Genomic DNA, 18,551 nt, shown 5'->3' on the forward strand with positions numbered 1-18,551 from the left:
TAGTGGAGCTATTATGCAGTCAGGGTTCTTCAGTAAGTGCTGCCCAATTTCAGAATTACATCCAACATTAGATGTTTTGTTTTGGATTTTACAAGTGTGGGCTGCTTGAGTGGTCTGTCTATTATGAATAACTGAAGGTGCAAGCCATTCATTTGATCAGCCAATCAGCAGATCATGTGACCTACATACCTGTCATCACGTTGACACTGAAATTCATACATGATGTTGTTCCATTTGTGTGGTAGGCAGAACGCCCTTTTGGGCTGACGGCAGCATTATTGGACAAAAGTTCTTGGAAATAAGTTTATTAGCAATTATATTTTGACCAGTCTCTCAAACACTCAAATGCATAATACGATCTCACAAATCTGTACATGGAAATATAACAGATGAAACAGAAAAGAAATAATCAATTTCGGATTTAATTGCCCAAGGAAAAGTCACGAACAAAACTTTCCTACAACAAAAAAAAAGTGTGACTTGGTAGATCAAGCAGCCAATATCGTACCCTCAAATAGTTCCCGGCTACGGCTTTTGGACAGGTTCTGCCAATTCATCTGGGCTTGAGATTGGAGACAAATATGGATAACTTGCCAAAAACATATCTCCTCATGGCTGCTCAGTGACATCATTAGCAATAAAAAAAACCTGTAAAGCACAGATGATCTATTCTGACCACTGAAGAAAGGAAATTCTATACATACATGGGACAATACTTTATATTAAATTAATTGCTGAGGGAAATATATATATTTTTTAATCAGTTTGCTGAATTTGGGTAAATCAAGGTACAAATGCTGTCCTTTACTTATTTCTGGGCCAGAGGGACGTTTCAAACACTGTATCTGCTCTTCAATGCATTAAGCGATCCTTCTTCAATGCCAGATTTCTGCAGATGCTCAAATAAATCTTTTACAACTGTGAAAGGAAATCAGAATTAGAAGAAAAAATAGATTACTTGTTTTATATTGATAACCATAAAGCACAGTTTATGCACATCAACAATAACGGATGGGCCAAAGGATATTGCAAAATATGAACTAGTGCAATTGACAAAATATGTGGCTATAACAAACTTTTAATCACTTAGAACATTTATGTATTTATAGAGGGCCTTCAAGTGCAGACAAATGCCACAAGGTACTTCAAAAATAATTTTCAGGTTATTGGCATCGCTGGCAAGACCAACATTCAGTGGCCTTTCCAATTGCCTTCAAGGAAGAGCACCACGAAAAGACACTTGCGAACTAGTTGGGTTCTAGTTAATCAGTTTACTTTTATTATCATTTTGCAATTTCATGCTCATTTATACTGATGTCTGCTTTTCAATCTAGGTTTTTTAAAACTGAATTCAAATTCTAAAACTGCAACAGTGGGATTTGAGCTCTTTGAAGTGCTAGTCCAGTAACATAACCATTATGCTACTGTACTATTAACAAAGGCATAAAAGTCAACCAGATAATGAGCCAAAAAATTATAAAATTGTGAGGGATAGCCAAGGTTTGGCCACTACCGCACCAGTGTTTTGATTCTGCGTACTTTCTACAACATCTTTGGTTTGTCTACCAATGGGATAATGCCGTCAAATGACTGACAGAGTGTGCAAAAGCAAAAGGCAGCAAATAATCCTGGTATTGGATTATACAAAATTGGGTGGGCTAAAATCCTTGTTCACTGATTAGAATTATTTCTATTGTACAGAAAACAAATGAATAAAGTTAGGGTACTGTATTTATGGTTTTCATTATACAGTACTACCAATCTCAGTTCAGATGTGTAAAGCACAGACAATATTACAAGCTGCACCTCACTAATTATCGTCCTCTTTGTCATGTGTTGCAGCAGTACAAATCCTCCACCAATACCTACTTATTATTTTAGAACAGCACCAGCACGAGATCTGCATTTTCACAATAAGTAAGGCAATGTAACACTATTTCTGAAGCCATGTTCCATACTGCTTAATTTTAGTGCATTGTGCTATTATAATCCAAAAGGGGACAAGGTCTAAACAGACAATAATTGCTACCTAAAGGTGGACAAAACTAAAGTAATTTGTCTGTTTTAAACAGCCTTTTCATTCCACTTCATTTTTTTCCTCAGGGTGTGCGCTTGATTTCTGTCTGCCCTCTCACATCCCAGGCTTCTGACTGAGTTCTTCTGCAATAATGTGCTTGGAGATGCTAAAGGCCAGATGGCTGGTGAGGAAAAGCCTAGTATGCGTTTGATCAAACTGTCAAGGGAGATACCAAGGCTAGCAGCACATGATGCAAAGAACTTTAATTGTGACCAAATCATCATATACTAGAGAACTGAATCACAATGACGGCTTCTTAAATTGTAGTTGACCAACTACAGCTTACCTTTTCTTTCCGATTCAGACATAAACATGATTGCCATATCAAACCTTTTCACACTTTCCAAGTTCCTGAGGACATCTAGGATTAGGGAAGGTTCCTCAAACCTATAAAATGCAATGCAAGAGGATCAATTTGATTAATCGGCGTGATTAGAATTCCTACAGTGCAGAAGGAGGCTATTTGGCCCATTGAGTCTGCACCAATCTTTCAAAGGACTACCCTACCTAGGCCAAATCCCCCACCATATTCCTGCAACCCGACCCTAAGGGGCAATTTAGCATGACCAATCCACATAACCTGCACATATTTGGACTAGAACCTCAGGAGCATATGGTAATATTTCTGTGTTGAATTAAAATTATTCAATGAATGTAAAATGTATGACATGATTCCATTAGAACATTGTTAGAAATCAAAATGCAGTATTATTTAAAATTCAGTATGTCACAATTTCTCGAAATTGCAGCCTTCCACCTTGTTAATCTATATTCAGTGCTGTATATTCAATAAAACTTTCCTTTCCAATCTCCAAGAAATAGCCCTTGGAGGTCAACTGCAGCGTTTGGGTGGGGGTGGGGGGGGGGGTGCTAAGGCTAATATTATTATTTAATGGCCACAATTAAGGGCAGCACGGTAGCTTGGTGGTTAGCATAAATGCTTCACAGCTCCAGGGTCCCAGGTTCGATTCCCGGCTGGGTCACTGTCTGTGCGGAGTCTGCACGTCCTCCCCATGTGTGCGTGGGTTTCCTCCGGTTTCCTCCCACAGTCCAAAGATGTGCGGGTTAGGTGGATTGGCTATGCTAAATTGCCCTTAGTGTCCTAAAAAATAAGGTTAATGGGGTGGGGGGGGGGTTGAAAGTTCTAAAGATTTAAGGCATTTAGGTATCATTATTTTCACGGGCAAGTTACACTGGAACCTCTATTACCTGCCTTCTCAGTTAATCACATTTGTGCAGAAAAAGCCAAATTTAAACAAGAGTTTTCTAAAAACACAACATCTCAGATATAACACCCATGATACCAACTTCTGGAAAAGCTTTCTACTGCATTTCTATCTCTCACACCAACTACTCTTGTGGTCTCTCTAGAATGATAATGTAATACTATATTAGCAACAGTTATTTCATTTAATCTTGCGTCCTTTTCAGGGTGGGTGAAGAAAATGTGAAAACACTGACTGAAAATTTTCCAAATGCAATTTTTTATACAAATTAAAAAGTAAATGCACAACAGGACAATAGAACAAAACAGCAATAATTGTCTGGAAATTATCTTTCCCAAAACAATAAGCAGTTTAACTCAATTTTCTATTTATGGTTTTAACTGCCTTTATACTTTGCATATGCCCTTCGGGTTCATTGTGCAGGGACTAGAATAGCCCCACAAGGTGAATTCACCATTCTAGATTCTGACATATCAAGCATAAAAATAAAATCTACACCTGCTTGGGTATTCTGAGACATGGAGTATCTTGGCACCAAACAGAAGAAATCCATGGTTTAGTTTATGCTAATTCGTAAGTCGCACAAGTGCTGCAAACAAAATGCACGTGTGACTTATGTTTGATTAGAAGAGTCATACAACAATCGCAATTAAAGATTTGAAAAAGCTTTGAAAATTGTATTTTGATTTCAGATCTTCACAACCTGGATGGAACGTTCGGTCATTTTCTGCAGTCACTGTGGCTCAGCTTTATTGAAAGAATTCCAGCTCTGTCTTAAATTTAATTATTTTTAAATAAATCTTCCAAAATACTGAAGATTCATATTATGGTTATGCATTTTTTTTAAATCTTCTTGCCATTGAAACTCTTCTAAAAATCTTTCTAAATGTATGTTAAAGTTTTGCCCATAATCAGCACAAATTTTCACTATTGTGCTTTGCTGATAAAATTTCAACATAAAAACTGTTGACTCCCAATTCAGTTTGAAAAGAGCACGAGTGATCTGATCGAAAATACCAATTACTTGCCAACTGACCAAACAAGACGGTTCAAAATACAATTGTGCCCATGTTGTGCTGTGTTTTTATACCTCCTGATTGTTCAGTGACAAAAATTCCAACGGTTGTAATGCACACTCAGTAACTAAACAAGGATGTACAATGATGTCTAAGAAACCAGTTACTAACTTGGAACAAATGGCTAAGTGGGTCCTTGAAAGTACTTTCTTTGATTTAGCTGCTGCAAGTAGCAAGTGGTCATATAGTTAAGCATGCATCCACTTGACTACAAATTGTTGGCATCATCGCTGAACTGATTGTCATATTTGGATGTGAAGACAAAATTAGTGCATGAAAGGATACTGAAAAGTCCACCTTTTCTTCTACTACAAGATTTTAGCAGCTCTAATGCTGCTCCAAATAATTTGCATTAAAAACAATTGCATTTGGAAATTTTTCAGTCACATGAGTTTTCACATTTTCTTCACCCACCCTGAAAAGGGCACAAGTTCAAATGAAACAATTGTCGCTAATATAGTATTACATTATCATTCTAGAGTGACCACAAGAGTAGTTGGCGTGAGAGATAGAAATGCAGTAGAAAGCTTTTCCTGAAGTTGGTATCATGGGTGTTATTTCTGAGATGATGAGATGAAATTAACATTTACATTCAGTAAATATATTTTTAAACTGCTATTTAAATCTGTTGAATATTCCTTTACCAAAAAATGGCAATTTAGTGTGACCACTAAACTGGATTGTTCCATTAAATCTTGAACCAGCTGGACGAGCATCAGCTCACAGTAATATCATTGGCAACTGGCAGCAAGTCACTATGTGGCTAATATTAAAACATCAAGTGCGGTGGGATGGTGCCAAGGAACAGCTAAAACCAGATATGAACTACGAGTGTGAAAAGACTATCTCCAGGAGTGACACTACACGTTTTGGTACCAGGGCATGAGAATCCAATTGAAGCTGCTTTTGTGTCAACTTTGATAAGGAGCTGCTTTGTAACATAAAATATTGAGAATTGGGGAGAATTAAGATTAAGAAATGAATCAGGATAAAGTAAAATCGGGGGTTGATAAAGGCAGCTGTCAGAATGGATTTAGGTCTCCAAATTAGCATATCAATGAGAAAAAATGCGACTAGAGGGGAAACAATGGGGCATAGAAGAGAACTTCAAAGTGGAGAGATAAGGAAATTGGCAAGTGTATACTAAAAGTCAGATCGACAAGGTGGGCAACATTAAAGGGAAAGAATGATATATCCATAGCACAATAACCAGAGAAAGGTGCACAGTAGCAGCTACCATCACAGCCACACCCAGCTGCAGACTGTCTCTCCATAATCAGTTATTGTAAAAAGGTCAGCTGGTTAAGATCCAAAACTCAAATGAGAAAATGTTACCTTCGCTGAAACTGTTTCCCCAAACATAGACGAATAACCTGCGCATGGTAATTATCTGCTGGATTTACCTCATAAGAGTTATAGTATGTTGCATGTTGTTTGGGGACAAAGGGGCATCTCAGAGTTCAGGAAACATAGATAGTTGGGAACTATGGGGTAACTTCATGTAATACGATGTGTTGTGTAATCAAATGTTTAGTGTATTATAGTCCTTCTTGTCATGTGTTTTTTTTCTTTCAAATATTAAATATTCTTTATTAATTGATCACACAACGACTGGACTTTTCCTCCCTGGTTTCCATACCTCTCATTATACCAAATTGAAAATATACATTGCTAAGAATCAAGGTTCCAAATTATCTTTTTGGATTTTGGGATATTCTTGCATTTAACATCAGTGGGGTTCTTAACCATATGATAAAATATCACATTTTGGGCAATGAAGTACCAATGCCAGATGATAAATATAAACTCTGAAAGAACCAATTCTGGTTAGTGCAGAGAAAACAATGACTCATTCAATAGTCCAAAGATGTGCAGGTTAGGTAGATTGGCCATGATAAATTGCCCTTAGTGTCCAAAATTGCCCTTAGTGTTGGGTGGGGTTACTAGGTTATGGGAATAGGTTGGAGGTGTTGACCTTGGGTAGGGTGCTCTTTCCAAGAGCCGATGCAGACTCGATGGGCCGAATGGCCTCCTTCTACATTGTAAATTCTATGATAATCTATGAATAGGAAAAATGTGGAAAACTGTATGTATATAGAGCAGGGCACAAGAATGAACTACAATAACTTGCATTCATACAGTGATCTTAACATTGAAGATTGTCCCAAGGAATATTATAGTAAGCACAACCAGACAAAAATGGATGCCAAGCCAACAAAGGAGATATTACAAAGGGTGTCTAAAAGCTTGATCAAAGAGGTGGGTGGGATTCTCCATTCTGCCGCATGTGTTTTCTGGTGCGGTGCGGCACGCCCTGCCAGCAGCGGGATTCTCCATCCCGGCAGCCGGCCAATGGGGTTTCCCATAATGGGCAAACGGCGTTGAGAAACCCGCAGGCATGAGTGCGGTGCCGGTGAAGCAGAGATCCAACCGACGGAGAATCCAGCCAGTGGTTTTTTCACTACAAACAAGTGCTAGCAATACTATATCAAGAGATAAAACAATATTCAGATGAATCGTGAAATGAGCGCATTTCCTAACTATACGTATGCCTGCATTAATATTCAATATCATGTGACAGTCTAACAACACTAATCTATTCTCACTGGTAAACTGAGAACTTAAAACATTGCTTACCTGATGTATGAAACATGAAGGATTCTTAAAATATGATTTAAAATGTCAGGTTCCAATGACTTTTGAAACAGTTGTGAGTAAAAAGAGGGCTCAATTTGCTATTCACAGGAGCAAGAAAAAGAAGAAAAAAAATCAGAATATTGTATTGGATAGAAAGTGAACATTTGCATAAGTTCTAAAACAAAGTCTTCTTTAAAAGTTAGTTTAATTTTTGAAGTTTAAACTAAGTTGACGGAAATAAAAGTTTACCAGCTGGCAACATAAAGAAAACACTCGGCATCTTGATAGTTCCAAAGGTTTATCTTATGAGCAACTTAGTCCTCTAGAGCGGGGATGCCCAATATCTAATCTGAAAGATGGGAGAAGATATGACTCTCCGCTTCTGATGGTTATTCAATAACCGCTCCAGAAAGTGTATACGATGGGTGTCAAATAAGGTTTAGGCTCTGCTGGGATCCAGCACTTGGCCTACCCAGTGTACACCCCTGGCTGCTACTGCCCAATGTTCACAATCCAGGCTTTCATAAGACTTTCATACAAATTTTGCTTTGGATATAGAGATATCTAAATTTCCATGCACAAAAACCTGTCACACAGTAGGATATATCAATGAAGGGAATCCCTGCACTTAGAACTAATCCTGCAAGGGATTAGGGAGGGGAACAAATTGTGAAGGGCAGAAAAAATATCTTCCTGATTAGTCATTCAGTTCTTCATGTACAAGATCTAGTTTTTTCAACTCCTCCAATCAAAGCAAAAATTATTGTTAATCTCAGAAGTTATAAAGTTCATTTTTGTAATGAACTAATTAAAAATCACTAAACTAAATGATTAAGTACATACAATTATCAAATACATGATATTAAGGTTACCCCCTTAAAATCTAAATATAAAACACAGCACAAGAGGAAGAATTACAAAGGAGATTTGAATTGGACGAGCGGGGCAGGGGAAGGTTTAGGAACAGTTTGAGAGACAAGGTTTCAAAGAGCTTTTCAAAGCAGGGAGGGAAGTGACACGTATGGAGAGAGGAGAGATTCCCAGGTAGCCCAGTTATTGAAGATAAAGGGGCAGTCACTCATTGAAAAGCATGAAAACAGTACAGCTCCAGAGGTGCACAGGATACATGCAGGAACATGAAGCTGTAAGAAATTGATTAAATTTGCTCAGACAAGACTTGGGAGGCATTTGAAGGAGAAGATGAGTATCTTACAGTCGGGCCATAGGAGCTAGTGCAGTTTAGTGTGGTTAGGAACAAACAGGTTTATTAAGCGTTTTGGTTTTTCAAACTCAACTTTGTACTAGGGTATCATTAAAGGGTGCTTTCAAGATCTGAATAAAACTACACATTTGCTGTACTCATCAACCAGAACTGGTGCTGGATGAGCCACATTATTGTATTAAAGTTTTAACTCCATTAATCCGAAAGCAGCAAATTTCCAATATTGGAATAAGTTTGAAATGAGGATATATGGCCACAAGTATATTATGCAAGCTAGCGTCATCTTTCACTCGGCAGCCTTAAATTGTAACATAGGGCACACCTGGAAGCAGCCTCCCTTATCTATATGTTTCCTGTGTACTTGGAACATTACATTCTCTAATGCCCAGTATTACAATAAAATACATGCACATTTATACATGTTATGCATTTACATTAATTCTTATTAGCTCAAGTGAAACTCTGTTGCATTAATGTATCACCGGCAGTGACATCATTTTGCTCCAAGTGCTGAGAGTTAAGGTAAGAGTAGGAATTTCAGAGGATTAACCTTAATCTTTTTATATTTAACATAAATTACTTGAGTGGGACAAGCCAGGAAAGTCAATTAGGACAGTTAGTAAACTAGCTCAGACCGGTTTCTTTAAGGAGGGGAAGCTCAGGCTGAGGTATAAAAACAGCTTGTTCAGTGCCTCGCACGGAGAGCCATTTTGCTCCGAGTGTCGAGAGTCAAGTCAAAAGTGGGAGCGGAGATTTAACAAGAGCGGGAGCTGAGAGGGACACGCAGCGGGCTGAGTTTGAAAAACAATTCTGGAGTGACATCATAGGAAAACGTAGGCTGGTAAGTAACCGCTAATTTGCATTACCTATTCTAAATTACTTTCAGATTATAGGTGAAAAGAGAAAAAAAATTAAAGACTAGAAAGGCTAAACAACAGCTGCAAATTTAAAATAAAAAATAAATATAAATTAATTAAATAAAAGAGATGCAGGGCCAGGTGGTGTTGTATCTGCGTGATGATGACAGCAGGCCAGCATTTCAGCAAAATTTATCTGAGCCAAGCCTACTTATAGAAGAACGTGGACAAGAAATTATAAGAGCTTCTGACAATTGTGACACAAAGGCTTATCCTGTACCAAAGTTTGCCATTTGGTGTCAATCTGTTACTGCATTGTTTCAAAGAGCAATAGATCGGATCCCGAGTGTTATCTGGGCGACATCCTAGACACTGGAAGAGAGGAGGAACAACACTTCGAAATATGGATGCCATTCTCCAGAAATTGAGAGACTATGACCTGAGAGTCCAAAAAGACAAGCGAGTTCTTGCAATCCTCCGTTAAGTATTTGGGACATGTGATTGACCAACTGGCCTTCACAATTCTCCTTCAAAGATTAAGACCATGACAGAGGTGCCTGAACCTCAGAATGTGAGCCAGTTATGCTTTTTCCTGGGATTGTTGAACTAAAATTGACGATTTGTCCCAAACCTGGCAATAATTCTGAAACCATTGTATGATCAGAACAAGAAGTGGAAGGATCAATGCAATAATATTTTCGTGCAAGCTAAAGAAGCATTACTTAAATCTGAAGTTCTCACCCACTTTGATTCTACTTTACCCTTACAGCTGGCTTGCGATGCATCTCCTTAATGCTGGAGGAACAGTGGTCTCTTACATCATGACATCGGGTGAAGAAAGACCCATTTGCTCAAGTCAATTAGGTCGAGAAGCCAAAGCAAAGTTGAAAGTAATTCCAGATTGAAAGGGAAGTATAGGGATTATTTGGGGAGTAAGGAAATTCCATCAATTCCTGTTCGGAAGGAAGTTCAAATTGTTGACGGACAACCATCCATTGACTACCATTTTTGGACCACGCTGGGGAATTCCGTCATTTGCCGTAAGCAGAATGCAAAGATGGGCATTGCTTTTGTTTACACATACGTAAACCATTAAGTGCCAACAGTCAAGTCCAGATGGGACTTTCAAGATTACCACTGCCAGATAGTCAAGACTGCTCAAATGGAATATCTCCACACACCAGTCACTTCTAAACAAATGAGGAAACACACTCGGAGCGATCCAATACTCTCAGAGGTGATGATATGCTATTACGATGGAAGACTTAGAAATAGCACTGAACCTGAAACCCTACTACGCCAGGAGATTGGAGCTGTCAGTACAGTCAGGATTACTCCACGACCATTGAGGAAACTAGTGTTTGACAAGTACGTGGGCCATTGCGGATTCATAGGCATGAAGGAAATTGCAGGAAACTATTTCTGGTGGCATGGGCTAGACATGAAAATGAAGATAAAACTAGAACGTTCTTCCTGTGCAAAGGTAAGAAACCTGCCACTCTTAGCCCTGCTGCATCCATGGGAAAGAGGAGGCTTGGCAACGCATGCGTGTGGATTTTGCAGGTCATACGCTTGTGGTAATAGTCAATGCTCACACCAAATGGCCAGAGGTCATTGTGATGAAATCCACCTCCTCAGAGAAACAAGAAGTGTTTATTTGTTTTGGATTCCTTGAACAATTGGTCAGCGACAATGGAACTCAATTTGTCTCAAGAATTCGAACGTTTCTTACAAGAGAATGTTATTCAATGTATTATGTCCTTACCGTACCACCCTGCTATTAGTGGAGTAGCAGAACATTTCGTCCAATATATATATATATAAATATCTTGACAGCAACCAGAGAACAAGGTTTGCTGCTCAAATGTCTTAACAATTTTCTACTGGTGTTGAGGAATACTACACATACCACAATCAAGACCACTTCCTGCATTACTAATGATGAAAATGAAATGAAATGAAAATCGCTTATTGTCACAAGTAGGCTTCAAATGAAGTTACTGTGAAAGCCCCTAGTCGCCACATTCCAGCACCTGTTCGGGGAGGCTGGTATGGGAATTGAACTGTGCTGCTGGCCTGCCTTGTCTGCTTTAAAAGCCAGTTATTTATCTTCTGTGTTCAATTTGTTGAAACCTCTAAAAACTAAAGAAATTGTACAACAGCAAGTACAAATGGAATGGCGGGAAAGCAAAGGATTGTTTTTTGCGACGGACAGGAGTTTTGACTAGGAATTACTCCACAAGGAGAAATGGGTTCCTTGCACAGGCTTAACCTGTCTCTTATACTGTCCAGATCAGGGGTTAGGTTATTTGGAGGAGACATGCAGATCAATTGTTGGCTAGAAGAACAGAATCAGGGCTTGTGGAAAATCCAGGTTCAACCTGACAAAGTCATGACTTGATCTGCCCTACAACCCCAACGGACACTGTTGAGTAAAGCAACACCTCTTGATCAGACACACGGACAATCTCAAAAACATAAATATGAAGGGATGCTTTTTAATTAAGTGAAAAGTGATGGAACAATCAACCAATGTGATATGCTGTTCAGCAACTGACGTTTTACACACAAAATGTATTGAATTTGAAAACAAGTTGAAGAATCAAAAATAAATTTGAGCAAGAATGACAGCCATTTCAGTTCCACGGTCAACTCCACACTGCAGCTACCTAGTACCATTTTCCTGCACATTTCCTTTATGTGTTTATTAACTCCCTCTTAAACTTGATGATGAATTAGCTTCAACTTGTGGTAATGTATACCAAGTTTCTAAGATTAAAAGAAAACCCTTTAAAACATTTCAAGTACTAATCCTAAATTTACATGTGATCGTTACCGATTAAATGCAATAGTTTACTGTTCACCGTCACAAATCCTTGTAATTTTGATGTACTTGCGAAGATCACCCTCAAGTCTCTTCAGAAACAGATTTATACTCATCAATTACAGCTACATTTTCTCAAAAGAATTACTGCTGGAAGATATTTTAACGGGAAAATCAAAACCCAGTTTCACATCAGATGGATTAAATGCTTCTAGATTTACCTTTAAGTATTTATGTAACAATTCAGGATAATTTTTCAGTTTCCGGAGGTCTGCTTCGAGTTGAAAAGAGTTTGCAGGGGTGTGAGGAACAATCACAGAATGGGAAACCAGCGGCGCTTCAGCTTTCTTCATTTCTGCCAAGCTCTCTAAAGCAGTAGTTTCAGCTTTAATTAATTGCTTATCTGACACAGCAGGATGTGTTCTGAAAAAAGAATGGCAGTTTTATGGAGCAGAACTGTTTGGAAATCAATAGTCCATTAAACCCATACCATCAGGTTTCATACCACTTAATCTAGTTTCATTTAAAATATTTCAAAACAATTAAAAATGGCAATCAGTCATGGAGTGGTTAGCACTGCTGCCTCACAGCACCAAGGACCCGGGTTCGATTCCGACCTTGTGTGACTGTGTATAGGTTGCCTATTCTCCCCATGTCTGCTTTCCCCCCCACAGTCCAAAGGTGTGCAGGTTAGATGGACTGGCACTGCTAAATTGCTGTTAGTGTCCAAAAAGGTTAGGTGGACTCACTGGGTTACGGGATAGGGTGGGGACGTGGACCTAGGTAGGGTGCTCTTTCGGAGGGTCAATGGTGCAGACTCAATGGGCCGAATAGCCTCCTTCTGCACTGTAATGATTCTATGATCTCTTTAATGAACAAAAGTCAGAGGTAATCCGAGCACTGTGTAGGTAGGGTTAAAGACACAAGGATAGAATAGGCAATGATAGAACAGACCCAAGTAAAGAGAGGAAGAAAATATCAGTTGGTTTCATACTAGTTGTTTGGCTTTGATGTGGAAGATACAGTCATGCAGGGAAAAGCAATTGGGGGCCACAGCTTGCTTAGTTAGTCATTTTAAATCAAAGTTTATAAACAGATTTTTAACATTAATATCTAACCAAGTCAACTTACAGCATTGAGTAGAAGCATGCAGATTCATGTCCATGACTCCCTGCTCAGTAAGTTCCTAACCTCAGTGTACATAGCAAAGAGGAGAAAAAGCAGCAAATAAAAACAGGAGCCATCCTCCTTGACATTTGAAGCTTTCCAGTGCTGGTCCAAAAGCGGTGTTGCTAAAACCCTGTGGTAGGCTCCTGGCTGCACTCAACAGAGAACAGCACAAGGAGAATACATTTCTTTTTTTAAAAAGGGGAAAAATAACAATGAAGGGAGAAAATGGAGAAAGTAAATTTGAAAGACCAGAAACCAAATGATTCTTCTGCTTGGCTACATTTAAAAAAATGTCTTTATACCTTCAAATCTCTCCGTATACGCTACTGTCACTGAGTGCAGAAATTCTGCAAGTGCAACAGACAAGGGTTTATGTTCAGCGAGCACGTGAACAAGCTTGCAGGAGCAGAACAAGAGGAGAATCATGTAAAAAGTTTAAAAAGAAGCACAACCGTGTGGAGTTTGCACATTCTCCCCGTGTCTGCGTGGGTTTCGCCCCCACAACCCAAAAAAATGTGCAGAGTAGGTGGATTGGCCACGCTAAATTGCCCCTTAATAGAAAAAATAATTGGGTAATCTAAATTTATAAAAAGAAAGCACAACAGCTAGCTGGAGATGTCATTCAAAAGTATGGATAGAAGCTCACACACCAGAATGTGACCCAGGCGTCATTGGTTTTCTTTTGACTGGCATGATGACAAAGGACATTGATAAGTAACCCGAGCAGATAATCGCTGCAGGAGTTCCTAAGGGCAGCATCATATTCCCAGGCATCTTCAGTTGCTTCACTAACGTCCGTCCCTCCCTTCATTGTAAGATCAGAGTGAGGATGTTCACTGATGATTGCAAAGTGTTCAGTTCAATTTGCAATTCCCAAGATAACGCATTTCGTGCCTGCATGCAGAAAGATCTAGCTGACATTCAGGCTTACGCTGATAAGTAGCATGTAATATTTTGCACCATGCAAATGAGAAGAAATAACTATCTCCAGCAGGAGAATTTAATTACCTCAGCAATGCCATTCAATGGAATTACCATGATTAATCAGCAGCCTGGAGTTTATCACTGACTGGAAACTTAATTGAGCCAGCCACAAAGAAAATAATTTGCTGGTTCCTCAGTATAGGATTGTAGGTAAGCCAAAGATGTGCTATGGAATCTCTCTTTGAGGTTCCCACTTTATGCCAACAGTTTGGCATGGCGGATTCAAGGTTACTAATGGATGAATGTTAAGGTGAAAAACTATCCGGCATCTGCAGTAAAGCAAATACCGTGAGCTTAGAAAGTGTTTGTTAAAGAGGATACTATTATTTCCTCAAAATATGCATTAAAACATTTTTAAACCATTACGCTTCATGATAAGTTTTCTAGTTTTCAGGAGAGATATGCAAGGGGGCAGGTTAAGTATGGGAAGAGTAATGTTAATATTTGCAAAGATGAATGACAATGAGAAGGTCGCACCCCCCGAACCCCTCGCCCCCGATTTGTAATCAGCAAGTCAAGGTTTTGTTTCTGGAACCAGCGGTGTGTGCGCTTCAATTGAATGACAGTCCAGATGATTTACATCCCTACTGAAGTCTTGGTGATACATACAAGATGTGCGCACAAGTGCAAGGAATTATTTTTATTCATTACATCCACTGAAATCCACTTTTAAAGAACATAGTTCTCAATTAATTATTGTAATAGCACATGGAAATAAAAAGAAATCCGAGCAAACTAACTCCCCTTCAAACCTACACTTCTAAGTACAGTTGATTATGTAACTTGATTAGATGGTTTTAAAATTCAAATGCCATGATATTAATTCCCTAGTAGAAGAGAAGCCTTGTTTAGTTGGAAGATTCCATTCATTTTAAGTGTCACCATTGGTTACATTAAATGCAATACTCAAAGACACAGCTTCATATCACAAAATGCAAGAATATGCTTCGCATTTATTTAAAATATAATTTTAGTTGATGTAATTATCCTCAACTAAAACTTCAAAAGGAAACTATTTCAGTGACAGATCCATTGAAATGGATTTAATTAGACTGCTGAGCTAATCTGTGCAAATACAACCATCAAATATTATTTTCAGGAAAATTTAATGCAGACTGGCCATTTTGCTGTTAATCCAAAAATATCTCCATTCAAGGCCAGTAAGGTCCTTTGGTTTTAAACCCATCGATCGATACAGGAGGAAAAAAGTTGGTAATAGTGCTAATGAAAGGTCATTAATTTGAAACGTTAACCCTCTCATCTCTCTACAGAAGCTGGTTGACCTGCTGGGTATTTCCAATATTTTCTGTTTTCATTTTGGATTTCCAGCATCTGCAGTATTCCGCTTTTTGTTTGGTAACTGATCCATGGTCTTGTTCAAAAATCAAAACCAATAAAAATGGTCTTAAATTTACCTAGTTCTTAACAAAAAGTTAAAAATAGAGCTTGGTATTAGATTAGATAGCTTTGTTCCAAAAATAGCAATTTGTTTCTGTCAGGTACGGCTTTTCAGAGAGAAACTAAGAGAAGCCACAATACCCGCAAGGTGGAAGAAGTTCTCTCTTTCTCCTCTGCTGCCTACAGTCTGAAGGCAGAAGGCTCTAAACCCCAAAAAGAAACTGTCTCTTTTTATCTTGAATGCCTACAATTTCTGTGAGTCTACAGTGAAAACCATTAAAGGCTGAAAGAAAAGATAACATCCATCCGAAAGCTTAGACTGAAGAAACTACTAACTGGAAGACATCCATCTGAAACAAAAAGACCCGCATCCTTTTACACCCTGCTATCCCATCTGTGTTTGTGTGGGTAGAAGGTGGGGCAAATTAAAAGGTTGGGGGGGGGGGGGGTTTAGAAACTAGATAGTAGCTAACCAGTTGTATTTGTTGCATATTTAATTACGGTTACTGTTAATAATAAAAAAGGTTAATTGTGTTTAAATTTACAAACCTGGTGACTATAGTTATTAGACAGCTGAAGGCCTCCAGTATCTTAATACAAGTTAATTTAATCTCTGTTGCAACTCCGGGTCAAGTGGGGCTAGAATTAACCATGCTCTGGGTGTTGTAACAGTGGGAGGGCAGTGCCGTAAATCTCGGCCGCCGGGCCTTGTCGCTGGCGCCAAGGCCTGGCGCGCCGAGAATGACGCGGCTGCCGTCTTCCTCTCCGCTTCCCCGCAAGACGTGGCGGCTTGATCTTGCGGGGCGGCGGAGGGGAAAGAGTGTGTCCCTTTGAGACGCCGACCCAACGATCGGTGGGCACCGATCGCGGGCCAGTCCTCTCCATAGCATGGTCGTGGTGCTCACTCCCCTCTCCGCCCCCCACAAGCCACAAACCAGGTATTGGCGCCACGTTTACGCCGGCAGCGACCAGTTGTGGTTGCCGCCGGCGTGAACCAGTCGGGAACGGTAGGCCGCTCGGCCCATTCGGGTCGGAGAATCGAGGGCCGCCGTGAAAAACGGCGGCCCGCGATTCTCCAAGCGGCGTGTCCAAAAACGCGACACACCATTTTGGGGGGGTGGGAGAATCACGGGGGGTGCCAGAGTGGCCCTCCTGCGATTCTCCCACCCGGCGTGGGAGCGGAGAATCGCGCCCTCTGACTTTTGCTTTAGTTTTACCAGCAAATATGGCAGCCAAGTTGCCTACAAGATTTAACAAACAGCAAATAAGATTAATAACTAGTTAGTGTGCTGTTGCAGGTGGAGAAACGTTGGCCAGATCACTGAGAGAACTTGCTGCTCTTCTCTATCAACCATCGATACTGCAACATTCACCCGAATCACTTGGAACAGGCAGATAGACGGGCCTTTGTTTAATGTCTCATCTGAAAGATGGCAATTTTACCAATGTAATTTAGAACTACAACGTTTTAAACACAGGAGTATGTCAACAACCTGAACAGGGTTGCTAGAAATCTGTAGATGTAGTGCATTACATGAAGTGCACTATGAAGGATTCTGATTTATTTAAATGAATATACGGAGTTAGGTCAAAAGATCAACCATGATCTTATTGAATCTCAAAACAGGCTCAAGAGATTAAATAGTCAATTTCTCTTATTCCACCATTGCATTTTTTCCCCACACAGTGCTACCAGGTGAGATTCTGATTTTCCCACAGGAAGAAATGGGGCAGGGATAGGGAATCATTAGGAATACAATTCTGAATGGTTAGTTACAGAACATGGAGATGTAGGAAATTGAAAGAATGGAGACGGGTTCCTTCGAGACTAGTGTATGTGCAAAATCCTTCTTTCCAATTACATTATATAAACATATCTTTTCTTCAAAAAGTTGTGTTATGGTACTATTCTCTCGAGATATCCCATCAGAAATGAGATATGAAACAAAGCAGTTTATACATTATGAAGACTGAAAATACTGGAAATACATGTATATCAACATCTGTTAAGTTTTCATTTTGCAAATGAGTTCCTTCATCGGAATGTAAAAGGCAGGCAGGCAGGCAGAGATTCATTTTTTTTAGCGCCATCAATAGATTGCAATTTTCCGAGATACCGGAAACCAAAACATCCAGGCTGCACAATGCTGCATGGATGACGGTGAATTAAAAGCAAACTTTGCTGAAACTTTTATGTACTGGCAGCATTACTTACGCCAATCACTATGCACTACAGTATTATTTACATTCTTAAATACAACATTGCACTAAAAAATGCTCATTTGCCAATTTAAAAAATCTATTTCATTCAATCGGTTACTTAGCTGTACATTAAAATTATGCAAAATATAAAATAATGGATGAAGTTGAGCTGGTAATTTGATCAATGTGTCATTACAGGAAAATTGAATCCCCTACAAGGAATGCTTTTGATTAGATTTTCTCACCATTCTTTCAAAGTTCAAGAGGCTGAAAAATAAATTGTGCCGTGACAAAGTATCACATATGAGATTTTAAATGCAAGGTTGAACTTTTTCGCTTCAAGGGCTAACCCAGTTTATGTATTAAAGAATCTTTAATAAAACATGAAGATATAGTATGGTATCACAATAACCACATTGTTAGATGGCATCCTACACAGATTTGCTTTAAAAAATGAATCTACATCACTTCTCAGAAATTTGACTGGTTAAGTGTACACTGAACTATATAGAACAGAATTAGAGTCTCCAGTCTAGTGCTTTAGCTGAGCTGTGCCAGGGGTCACCTAGTTGCAATAAGTGCAGTATTATGCAAGATCAGAATTTTCAAGTTGAAAAGGGAGTAGGTAGGATAATAGGCTACTAGAGTTGTCACAACCCTGTTATTTTTGCTGGGAAAGCACAAATGGAATCAAGCAAGTGCAAAATCTGGTTCAGCTTTGACAGCTATTACAGGCAAGTGCCTTCTGAACACCATCTTTCTTATGGCTCTTGACAAACATGAAGAATATCTATTTGAATGAGAAATTGGGAAGAAAAGGGAAACTAATTCCCAATGAACTTCAGAGCAGCAAAAGCTGCTGTCTTTAATATAAAATC

The 18,551-nt window shown here is 39.2% G+C and overlaps 1 protein-coding gene across 1 annotated transcript in view; it reads right to left on the reverse strand.

Moving 5' to 3' along the window:
- Positions 1-289: 289 nt before the first annotated feature.
- The window catches only part of rpap3 (RNA polymerase II associated protein 3), a 56,671-nt gene continuing 38,409 nt past the window's right edge, over positions 290-18,551 (reverse strand). Inside the window, exons 13-16 of the mRNA XM_038780439.1 lie at positions 12,141-12,342; positions 7,017-7,114; positions 2,364-2,464; positions 290-918 (exon numbers count right to left, since the gene is read on the reverse strand). Of these exons, the coding sequence (XP_038636367.1) occupies positions 833-918; positions 2,364-2,464; positions 7,017-7,114; positions 12,141-12,342 (487 nt within the window). The 3' untranslated portion in view covers positions 290-832. The remainder of the gene's footprint in view (positions 919-2,363; positions 2,465-7,016; positions 7,115-12,140; positions 12,343-18,551) is intronic.

Source organism: Scyliorhinus canicula, chromosome 20 (assembly GCF_902713615.1).
Source record: "Scyliorhinus canicula chromosome 20, sScyCan1.1, whole genome shotgun sequence".
Taxonomy (NCBI): Eukaryota; Metazoa; Chordata; class Chondrichthyes; order Carcharhiniformes; family Scyliorhinidae; genus Scyliorhinus; species Scyliorhinus canicula.